This window comes from Lynx canadensis, chromosome E1 (genome assembly GCF_007474595.2).
Source record: "Lynx canadensis isolate LIC74 chromosome E1, mLynCan4.pri.v2, whole genome shotgun sequence".
Classification (NCBI taxonomy): domain Eukaryota; kingdom Metazoa; phylum Chordata; class Mammalia; order Carnivora; family Felidae; genus Lynx; species Lynx canadensis.
In genome coordinates this window covers 5578758-5590983 of record NC_044316.2, presented here as the reverse complement: position 1 = coordinate 5590983, position 12226 = coordinate 5578758, and the positions used below count along the sequence as shown (strand labels likewise).

The 12226-nt window shown below is 48.9% G+C and overlaps 1 protein-coding gene across 1 annotated transcript in view; it reads right to left on the bottom strand.

Annotated features, from left to right (window-relative positions):
- The window catches only part of DNAH9 (dynein axonemal heavy chain 9), a 280228-nt gene that overhangs the window by 221175 nt on the left and 46827 nt on the right, over nucleotides 1-12226 (bottom strand). Inside the window, exons 15-17 of the mRNA XM_030296313.1 lie at nucleotides 6817-6952; nucleotides 2903-3099; nucleotides 2388-2812 (exon numbers count right to left, since the gene is read on the bottom strand). Of these exons, the coding sequence (XP_030152173.1) occupies nucleotides 2388-2812; nucleotides 2903-3099; nucleotides 6817-6952 (758 nt within the window). The remainder of the gene's footprint in view (nucleotides 1-2387; nucleotides 2813-2902; nucleotides 3100-6816; nucleotides 6953-12226) is intronic.

Genomic DNA, 12226 nt, shown 5'->3' with positions numbered 1-12226 from the left:
ACGCAGCGGCAGATAAGGGGCTACTTAATGTGAAAGATGAAACTACAAAGCTTTTATGGAGAGGGTATGGGAGAGCACCATTAGGATCTCAGGGCGAAAAAGCATTTGTTTAACGAGACAAACTGCAACAGAGGGGAAAAGATGAATGAACACGTGTGGCTACGTTACGACAAACTGTTCATGGAAACATACCATAAATGCAGTGGAAAGACAGGTCACAAAATGGGAGACTGTGTCTGCGATACATACAACTCGTACAGGATTAGAGAGAGTATATACCAAAGAGCGAAAGGAAAATCTTGTAAATATCATAAAGGCAAAAATAAATTCCGACCAAAAGTGGGCAAGGGGCACCTGGGTGGCTCAGTCAGTGAAGCGTCCGACTCTTGGCTTCCGTTCGGGCCGTGATCTTATGGTTCATGAGTTCGAGCCCCACACCGGGCTCTGCGCTGACGGCATGGAGCCTGCTTAGGGTTCTCTGTCTCCCTCTTTCTCTGCCCCTCCCCTACTCCCTCCCTCTCTCTCTCTCTCTCTCTCAAAATAAATAAATAAACTTAAGAAAAAAACGGGTAAGTGCTCTGTATGGGCACAGAGGGAGAAACCCACAAACTCACCAAAAAAAAAAAAAACCAACATAAAAAGATGAGCCACTTTATTCAGAAGCAGGGCAATGCAAAATATTTACCACGGTAAGATATGACGAGGCACCTCAGAGGAATCGGGTCATCGTCTCCTTTCGGGCTTAAGGAAATAATGGTCAAAGGACAAGAACTCCGCGTGTTTATCCTGTCACACCAACTACCAAACCCTGCAAAGTCACACCTGGTGGAGAGGCGCCCGGCAGGTGCTTTCACTGCATCCTGTATCAACCACATACTCTGAGGCGCTAAGTGACTTGCCTCTGAGCCTGCCTTCCACACGCAAACCAATCCACCCGGAGCCCACGCCTCCAACCACCTCCTCTATCTGGTTCTCACACTCCAGACCCCTATCCACCTGCCCTAACCACCCCAGGGCCAGGGACCGAAAACCTAGACACCGTCAGTCCCTCTGGCCCCAGAGCCTGCGCAACTCATTCAAGAGAGCCAACTGTCCACCCGCTGGCCCTGTCTCGACAGCTCTGTTCCAGGGAAACCACAATAAAGGCTCTTGCCCACGTTTTCCCATTGTTCCCTCTGCCTGATGGACCCCGGCGCCTCCCCCTTGCAGCCCTGCACGGGCGGCATGGTGCGTCCTGTCCTGAGAATCCAGTTGTAGAACCAACTCTCTTCTCAGGGGCAGTTCATTGCCTACGGGGTCTCTCGGGTGGCCCCACCGCACGTGAATGATAATAAGGCCTATGTTTTGAGACACGCCTCCATGTCCTTGCATCCCCAGACCTACCAATGGAGAGGGACCGTGGAGCAGAGACGTTCAGAGACATCTCCGTGAATGTGGACAACTGGCCTCTTCTTAAAAGCACCAGGCAAACCCACTTCCAACATCCCACCATGCTCTCCTGGAGTTTTCTAGAGCAGAGGACCCTCACCCCGGTAGGGTCTCTTGGAATTTATTTGCAAACAGACACGTCCTCCGTGGGGTCATTTCCTTTCTGCTCACGGTGCTAGATCACCGGGCGGGGCGGCGGGAGCATTGAGCGAAACCACCCCCAGAATCAAGGGAGGGGGCGGGTCTGCTCCCCTGTAGGCGCAGCTGATACACCACAGGCTGATGGCTGCACAGAGGGACCGCGACTGCCCTGAAGGACTCAGGGTGGGGGTGCTAGTTGAGGTTCTGACTGTGGCAGATCTGTGGGGAGCAGACCAAGGTGAAGTGACCAGGAGACTGAGCACAGACCTGTTCACCCGGAGGCCGATGCTCTGGGTGGCAGAGCCTGGTGCTGGGTAGTCAAGGTGCCCCGGGGAACAATGTCAGGTCCTGTCTGTCCCGTGGCTAGAATGGCACACACGGGCATCGGGAGTGTGGGGATTTAGTGACTTCTACGTTGCAAAGCGGGGTGATCCGAGACAAGGAGGGAGTGGTGGAAATAAAATCTAAGAGGCCCATTAGATGCCCTCCGTTTCCCAGGCTTGAAGAGATTTCGCAGGGCTGCAAAGGGAGCCTGGATCTGCCATCATCACGCGGAACGTGGTTTACCACTCACCGAGTGCCTTTCACGCACTGGGCCCCAGATGGAAAATAAAACCAAAAGAGGCCACGCCTGGTGAACCAAGGAAAGCGCAGGACTAATGTTACCGCCAGTGTCCGAGGGCCTGGAACCTCAATGAGCCATTTCAATTTTTCACTGAGCCAATGAACCCACTGGGGAAAACGATGAAGAAGATGAAAAAAACATGGCGGCCCCAATGGCTCGGGATGCCGGAAGAAAGCTAGAACGACGGTCTTACCTGTTAGTGACGTGGTCAACGAGATGCTGCTTGAACGTGAGGCTCCACCTCTTAATGAGGTTCAGCAGAGATGCTTTAAGGGGTCGCACGTCGATTTTCATCCAGCCATCAAACACCTTGACGGGCTCCAGCCCGCACACTTCTTCATAGAGCTTTTCATAGGAGTCGATCTGTGCCTTGAACTGATGGAGGAGAGGGGGGTTCTCTGGAAGGCCATCGTCTATGTGGGCTTCCATTTCCTCGGGTGTGAGGACACGTCCATACAACAGAAACTGACTCAGAACCTCCTTCCGGTCCTCCACGTAGAGGTAGGAGTATTGGCTGAAAGTGTTCCGATAGCCACTGCAGAGGGCCATCATGCTCTGAACCCTGTCCAGGAGCGTGCTCCTCAAGCTGGCCAAGTGGGCCACGCCCTCCATGTCAACCTGGGGTGGGGGGCAAGACCACAGCAGGCGGTTACACCAACACTTTGCACGAGGTCGCGGGGGAAGGCGGGATGGTTGTGAATTTGGTACCTGGTAGTGGAGAGAGCCGTTCTGTGGGGAAAGCCGTGGCACCAAAGACGATATTCCAAAAATGTTGGCCACCAGACCCTCGACGGTGTCGTAGAAGCCACCCTTCACTCCAGACTCCAGGGATGGAGAGAAAACTAATTCTGGTATCACTAAGCACAGCTGTGCCTCAAATATTGGGGTGAGTCCAGCTTTACTTTCTGAAACACAAGGAAAACACACACACACACAAAACAAAGAAGGATGTCAAGACGGGCAAAGCGCCATACCCGTTCTCAAAGCACTCGGAACATTTTTTTCCCTTAACACAGGCTGTTTGGGTATAGGAAAAATGGAAATGTAAAATTTGCTAACCCCCCGGAAAAGGTGAGGGGGGACGGTCTTGCAGTGTTTACCGACAGGGGAGCCACTGACATTTCGAATAGGCCAATTCTTGCACAGAGCCGTCCTGGGCATTGTAGGACATTTACCCTCCTGTCCTCGGAGAGCACGTCCCAGTGACTGATCAACCCAAGCCAGTCCCCTTCCACGTTCCCAGGTGCCTGGGTCGGGGGAGCGAGGCGGGGGTGGTGGAGAACAGGTTGATTTTGCACAGCTCGTTTCTAGGAAGCGGCTGACTTCTTCCTCGGCACCAGCCACGCGACCGCATCGGCTGTCAGTAGGTGAACCGAGGCGTTCTTATCAATGGTTGCGTAAGCAAATAAATGAAAGACAACTCACAACCCTGGCCGTTCATCCTGTTCCACGAAAACAGAACTGACTTTAATTCTGTAGTCCTACGGTGATAAAAAATTTAAAAACAGTATACATAATTAATGGATCCCTGATTACTTGCTAGACTAACTTGCCCTGCTAAGTTTAAATCAAAATATAACACGGAGCAAGATGTTCCAAGTACGAGATTAGCGCTTCAACTTTTATTAATAACCACTTATATTCCCAGGTCGTCTTAACTGGAAATATTCGGGAGACTGTTCCGCACAGCATGCTGTGGATGGTGGAGACTCATCGGAATCCTCATCCCCTTCCTCCCTAGAAGCAGAGGTCAGGGTGGGCACGATTCCCTCCCCAGTGGGATGTGGGGAAAAGCGAGGGCTGCCTCCTCTGGGCTCCAGCCCTTGAGACAGCAGGGGAGTCATCTCTGTGCTCGCTCTTTTCTCCGCTCACGGACTAGAGCCCGGATGTGGCAGTGACCGAGCTCCATCACAGAAATGAAGACAAGGCAGGAACACGAACGTGGGGGAACCTCAGCATGGCAGGAACCCACCCGCTAACCTGAACGCTCACCTGAGTCTAGAACTTGGGGGATACACCTTTTTGTCCTTTAAGCCACGTTATTGATGGAGTTCTTGTTACCATAGCTTAGCCACTCACCCCAACTAAAGTAACTGGGGGGATCCTCAAAGATAAGTAGGACTAGGGCCTTGCCTTGAAAACTGTAGGGATGATTGGGGCGCCTGGGTGGCTCAGTCGGTTGAGTGTCCGACTTCGGCTCAAGTCATGATCTCACACAGTTCATGAGTTCGAGCCCTGTGTGGGGCTCTGTGCTGACAGCTTGGAGCCTGGAGCCTGTGTCAGATTCTGTGTCTCCCTCTCTCTCTGCCCCTCCTCCACTTGTGCTCTCTCTCTCTCTCTCTCAAAAGTAAATAAACATTAAAAAAAAATTGCAGGCATGATAAATTTGCATGACTGGATTCAGGAGGGTCCCATCAAATGCAAATTTAACTTAAGGGAATACATGGTAATTATGCCATCATGGAATCGTTTTTAAAAACACCTATAACATCACACTTTGCATTACGTACTCAGGACATATTCTGCATTACTCTCTGTATGAGATACTGAAAACTTCACAGACCAGGTTGCGTAGGGTTTACAGGAGGTAAAAGACTCATGAGACTGTTTTGACCGTGAGATTTCTGTCCCAGGCGCTCTCATGAGAACCGAATCCCTACATGAGACAGAATGACAACGTCGTGACCGTAAAAACCAGATTGTCAGGGCGCCTGGGTGGCTCAGTCGGTTAAGTGTCCGACTTCGGCTCAGGTCACGATCTCACGGTATGTGGGTTCGAGCCCCGCGTCGGGCTCTGTGCTGACTGCTCGGAGCCTGGAGCCTGTTTCAGATTCTGTGTCTCCCTCTCTCTCTGACCCTCCCCCATTCATGCTCTGTCTCTCTCTGTCTCAAAAATAAAAATAAACGTTAAAAAAAAAAAACCAGATTGTCTCAGTACAGGTCAGTCACTTTGGGACTCAGGAGGGGGAAGAGCATTTCTCAGTAGGGTGGGTAGCATCTAACCTGGGCAGGGTTTGCATTCTGAGAGGCGACAGGGAGTCCAGCCCAAGCCCTGGGAACGGTCCTGGTCTCACCAAGCACAAAAAGGTGGAAATGATAAAGGAAGCAGGGGAGACAGCCCAGGTCGGGAGAGCTAGATGGGCACCGGTCAAGTGTGGAGTCACTATGTTTAGGGACCATTTCTTATGCAGTGCCTATGGCAAGGGTGTTGGGGCATCTTCCCGGACCTTCTAGAGGACATTTGGTTGGTTCTCTATGATGAGCACTGTCAGCGCTGCTCCCCAGAAGCCAGTTCTCTGGTCTCAGTGCCTGCGCTCTGTGCCCCACTGGCTACTCGCCCCCGGGATCCCCCCACCCCGCCACCCCAACCTTGCTGACTATACTGGAGGCTGTTTCCTGCTGCCTGATCTCCTTGATTTGGAGCTTCCTGCAACCCTGCAAACAAAGACTGTGCCTCTGACCTCAGTCACTCCACTTACCAAGACCACATGGGGTTTGCCTGTCTGAGCTACACCCAGCACCGAGCCTCACTTCCCTCTGTATTCTCAGCCCAGGGGCCTGCACCTGCCGTCTTCTTTGGGCTGGGTATCTGGACACTGACCTTGACCTATCCATTTGACCCCCGGATTCTCTCCCTGGGTTGGACTTAATATCTTAAACTCTCATCTCACCTTTATCTTCTGGCTTCAACCTATTCCTCTCGGTCTTTCCCTTTCGATTAATTCTTCAGGGTGATCCTTGCTGAGCTGCTCAGAAGCTATCAGGACATGAAGGGTTGGTTTTGTTTTTGTAAGTAGGCTTCGTGCCCAGCGTAGAGCCCAATGCGGGCCCTGAACTCACCACCTCAAGATCGTGACCTGAGCTGAGATCGAGAGTTGGACACCCAAATGACTGAGCCATCCAGGCGTCCCAGAATGTGAAGGTTTAATTCAGCTTCTTCCTGAACCCTTCCGCTCTTTCCATCCCATGACTTCCTAGCCAAGGTTGGCCCTGACTATATCCTCGACACTGTGCACCTTAACTCAGTTCTATCCATCAGAAATTCAAAACGATTTTTAACCACTTCAGACAATGCCCATTACCCTTCTTAACATTCCTTTTCCTCCTGAAAGCGACCTCATCCCCAGCTGGTCTGACCCTTTTCACATAGAAACACTCTGTTTCTTCCACTTAACCTGGCTACTGCCTGTGTTCTCGAAAGGCCACAGAAAGAGAGTACATTAAGCTTGAAGGCACAAAATGTCCCCCTCCCAATACCATGAGGCAAGCCCAGACTCGAACCCACAACCCCGAGATCAAGAGTCGCACACTTTCCCGACTAAGCCAGCCAGGCACCCCCTGAAGCTTTATTTGAATTGAACTGGCATTTATGGTTTTGCTTTTGCTAAGGGCTTCACTACCTGAGAGCCTGGCTTATCACCTGAGTTTTAAAGAGAGAGAAATCTTTTCTCCAGGAACAATTCAGAAACTCAATACCTTTGCTATTCTCCTGTGTGTAGCTCACAAAACATCCACAACATTTTGGGAAAAGTCACAAAGCACTCGATCACACTTCACTTTTGTTCAACAGGTGCCACTGTTATCTTTGCGGCAATAACACACATCCATAAGCCAGTACATACCGGTGTTTTCCAGAAGGTACTTGAGGGAGCACTCAATGGCAAGAAAAAATCCATCCAGCAACATATCATCTATGTACTTAACATAAGCCTTCCAGATATTAGAGGTTGGGTCCGCGGCAAACAGACCTAGGTTTTCCTACAAAATAAAGAAGAACGGATTGAAACCATGTTGAATAATATGGAAGGACTGGTCTAGTTCTCATTAACGGGAATGAAAACAACCTAGAGGGGGGAGAAAAGCATTCTCGTGAAAAGTTTGCTATCACACGGATGTTGAATCCATACCGTCTAATGGGTTTAATCATTGATTGAAAGGATCACAAAGTTAATCCGTGAAGGGCAGATGGGGTCTCATCCTGTCCCTGAGGAAGGAGGAGGGGGCCTGGCCGCTTTCCCAGGAAAGATGGGACATAGGGTGTTGATTTATAAGTGCTGACGGGTGCGCCGTGGAGAAGCGATATCAAGACGGGAGTCAGGGCAGAGAGAAAAAGGGACGCTATGGATAGAGGGCTTGGTGATTCAAGGCGTGTAAGAACTTTGGGGTTCAAGCAAGTAAAGCATTTCCTGGCGAGTCCTCAGAAATGAGCTGGAGGGGTTTGCTCAGGGCAGTTGCCATTAAAAGCAGCCGGCTGAGTGATTTAGAAAACGTACACACATCAAGGAATGCATGCGTGCTCTCTCCCTCCTCCCTGACCTGGTGGCATGGGGCACACACATCCCACCTACCGCCATCATTTTCGTCATTAAGCCTTCTGACATCAACTTTCTATTTATCGCACATCTTCAAAGAAAATGGTAACTACTCTGAAGAGGTACGTTTTTTAGGCGACTCATGCCCCTTTACAAACATTTCCACGTATAAACCCCCCTGAATTAAAAAAAAAAAAATCTCATAGCGGCGCCTGGGTGGCTCAGTGGGTTAAGCCTCTGACTCTTGATCTCTGCTCAGGTTCACGATCTCACCGTTGATGAGATCGGACCCCATACCCGCTCTGCACTGGAAGTGTGGAGCCTGCTTGAGATCCCCTCTCACTTTTTCTCCGCCCCTCCTCTGCGCGTGCTCTCTCCCAAAAATAAATTTTAAAAATCTCATTCTTTATTAAAATTTTTTTAACGTTAATTTTTGAGAGAGAAAGAGAACACAAGCAGGGGAGAGGCAGAGAGAGAGAGGGAGACACAGAATCCAAAGCAGGCTCCAGGCTCCAAGCTGTCAGCACAGAGCCCGACGTGGGGCTCGAACCCGTGTACCAAAAGATCATGACCTGAGCCGTCAGACGCTTAACCAACTGAGCCACCCAGGTGCCCCTCATAGATTCTTAAATGCAGAGAACAAACTGAGGATTGATGGAGGGACGTGGGTGGGGGATGGGCTAGATGGGCATTAAGGAGGGCATCTGTTGGGATGAGCCCTGGCTGTTGTATGTAAGTGATGCATCACCGAATTCTACTCCTGAAACCAATGTTGCACTGTGTGTTAACTAACTAGAAGTTAAATAAAATATTGGAAAAAAAAAAAGTCTGACGATCCTGTCTTTACACGATAAAACTCTAAAATTTCCAAAATGCATTAACATACCCCTTTCCTTCCTACGCAGGTAGAAGAGTTTCTGAATGATTTAAAGCCCAACATCACACAAATCACAACACAGTGACAATACAGAGTTGTTCTCGGGTATTAGTAAGCCTGTATGTCTGTTTGCTTCTTTATTGTGTAAAACATTCAGTTCTGACTGCTGTGTACAGTTTTATCTCCTCAACGTCATGCTCTCAGTATAGCTCTCCGTACCTTTTGACTCTTTACCTCAAATCTACTATGGTCTTGGGGGGGTGCGGGGGGGGCAAAACTGTTGGAATTTCTGTGAACCAAGAAGGAACGGCTCCAGTTTCCGATTTTCTGGCCAAGACAGAGGGGTGAGATCAGACCTGTCCGTCCGCGACACAGATGCAGCTATGGCAGACGCAGCACAAGAAACCATTCTTGGGGGGCAATTAGATAACAGGAACACGGGGCTGTGCTCCTCGGGAGAAGGGAAATACACACACACACACACACACACACACACACACACACACGGTGAGTTTCACCTGGCTCCCGACCTAGAGGCACTTTCGCAACCATGGCATGGAGAAGTCGACCGCAGTGACAGGGTCCTTCCTGATGGGCAGAAGACCACCCAGCAGTTGGGGTTTGGGGCTACTGAGATTGCCGAATCTTCTGCAGTCTCTGGGTGGTAAGCTGCACATCCTTAGGGCCAGACTCTGCGAGGCCTGGTGGAGAACAGTTGCCAGGGTGCCGTGAGGCTGCATGGAGACTGTGTGGGCCTGCGGTAATATATCTGGGAATATCCGGTAATATATCTGGAAAATATCTGTGTGCCTTCGGACATAAATGAGGACATCTTACAGATAGCCCAGGCACATTCTGCTGAGCCCCCAGCAACACCGTGCTTGGGGGTTAGAGCTGCTTTGTCCTAGAGTCAGGCCCCCTCGGACCCACCCTCACAAAGCTTAAAACCGAGCCTCGGCAGGACCAGCTGACCCACCGGTAAGTCAACTGCCTGCCGAGGCAAAACACGAACCCTTTAAGGGGACTAACGCTCAGATCCTAAAGTGGCATCCGACATGACTAAGATATAATAAGAAAAAATCACTAGACACGCCAAGAAGCAGGAGAGCGTGACGTTTAACCGAGAGAGGAAACAATCACCAACAACATACTCAGCAAACAGCTGCCATACCAATCCGGGGATGCCTGTTCCTAAGACTTGTTTCATGGAGACAAAAAGGAACTTCTGTCACATTAAAAACAAAACCAGACGCAGAAAATAAAACGGATGTTGGAATCAGGAGACAAGCATGGCATAATTTGATTAGAAACTCAAATTTGGGGCGCTTGGGTGGCTCAGTGGGTTAAGCGGCCGACTGTGTTTGGCTCAGGTCACGATCTCACGGTTCACGAGTTCGAGCCCTGCCTCGGGCTCTGTGCTGATGGCTCGGAGCCTGGAGCCTGCTTCCGATTCTGCGTCTCCCTCTCTCTCTGCCCCTCCCCCGCTCATGCTCCATGTCTCTGTCAAAAATAAATAAAACATTTAAAAAAAATTTTTTTAATTAAAAAGAGAAAAAAGAAACTCCTCCAATTTAATGAAAAACAGGTTCAATAAGCCCACATACTCCAAGCTGGGTGAACAGAAAGTAAACCTATTTAGGCACAATGTAGTGAGACAGAAAAAAGAAGTCCAAGGATTTTTTAAAAAAAGAATCTATTAAAAGAAGCCTGGGAGAAACAATACTCTGCATATACAGGAGCAAAGACACCAAATGCAGCTGGCTTCGCATCAGAAACATTGGAGGGGAGGAGACAAGGAAATAACTTTTGTAGGGAAAATAAAACCGTCTACGCAGAATTCTGTATCTAATGAAACTATCCGTCAAGACCAGAAGTGAAACAAGGACATCTCAGATACACAAAAACTGAGAGAATGTGTCGTTAGCAGACTGGAACTGCAAGAAAAACTGAATGGAGTTCTTCAGGCTGCAGAGAAATGACTACAGGTGGCAAGTCAGTTTTACAGAAGAGGGGAAAAAAATAAGTCTGGAAATGGCGAGTATGTGGGTGGATCTAAAACACCAGAAGTATTTTTTTCTTGAGTTTTTTTTCTAACGTTTATTCGTTTTTGAGAGATGGAGAGAGACAGAGTATGAGTGGGGGAGGGGCAGAGAGACAGGGAGACACAGAATCGGAAGCAGGCTCCAGGCTCCGAGCTGTCAGCACAGAGCCCGACGCGGGGCTCGAACCCACGAACCGTGAGATCATGACCTGAGCCGAAGTCGGACGCTTAACCGACTGAGCCACCCAGGAGTCCCTTTTCCTGAGTTTTTAAGGCAAAAACATAGAATACTCTACAAGGCCTGGGATTTAGTGTGGGATTTGTTACACACACACACACACACACACACACACACACACACACACCCCAACGGTACCAAAGATGAACGGGGGTGTTTGAATTGAACCATACTGTGGCTACGTTCCTATATTTCATGGGAAAACAATCACTGATTGTAATTAGAGACCCATAACCCACTACAACCACTGCAAATGTAATGCAATGACAGCATCATTAAAGTAAAAGATGGAATACCCATTGAGAAATCAGAATAGGATATTTTTAAAAATAGAGAATAACAGGGGCACCTGGGTGGCTCAGTCAGTTGAGTGTCTGACCTCAGCTCCAGTCATGATCTCGCAGTTTGTGAGTTCGAGCCCCACGTCGGGCTCTGTGCTAACAGCTCAGAGCCTGGAGCCTGCTTCGGATTCTGTGCCTCCTCCTCTCTCTGCCCCTCCCATGCTCATGCTCTGTCTCTATCTCTCAATAATAAATAAACGTTAAGTAAAAAAAAATAGCGAATAACAAGAAGGAAGGAACAGAGGAGCAGAACAACACAACACAGATGATGCAAACAGGAAATAGCCAGATGGTAGGGCTAAATCCAAGCACACCCATAATTCCACTAACCGTAATAGTCTAAACACCCCAGTTAACAGGCAGAGTTGTTAGGAAAGTAAGTTTCTACTATACTGTCTATAAGAGAAGGAATCAGAAAGTCATGATATTATAAATGTGTCTGTATTAAAAGAGCATCACAAACTTGATGAAAACTCGGACCGCACTAAAGGGTTAGTCAAATCACCCAAAGTCACAGGCAGAGATGTTAACACGGCCCTTTCGGTAACTGGTAGGACAGACAGACAAGAGATCCTGAAACCATACAGAGGATCTGGACAACAGTATCAACCACTTTGAACTTTAACGGAGATTCATAGAGCACTACACCCAACAACGGAAGAATGAAGGCATTGTCAAGTGTACAAGGAATGTGCAGTAAGATGGGACAGTATTCTAGGTCATGGAACAAGTTTTGGTGAATTCCAAATGATTTGGATCTTACAGAGTACTTTCTCTGGCCACAACTGGACTGAACTCAAGGTCGATTTCACTAAGCTATCCAGACAAGCCCTGACCATATGGAAACGAAACAGTGTGCTTCCAAATGACCATTAAACAATGAGTCACGAGCAGAAAAATTTAAGAGTGAATGACAATGCAAATGAGGCACATGAAATTTGTGGAATGCAACTCAAGTACAGCTAAGAGAGAAAATTACATCAAATGCTTGTATCAGAAAAGAAGAAAGGCTTAGAATCAATACCCTAAGTTTCTGCCCTTGGCGGGTAGGGGGAGAATGAAAAGGGGAGAACAACCTCAAATTAAGGAAAGAAAGGATAAAGCGCAAAGAACAGAAATTAATGAACTAGAGGGGCGCCTCAGTGGCTCAGTTGGTTAAGCGTCCAACTATTGATTTTGGCTCAGGTCACGATCTCGCAGTTTGTGAGTTCGAGCCCCGAGTC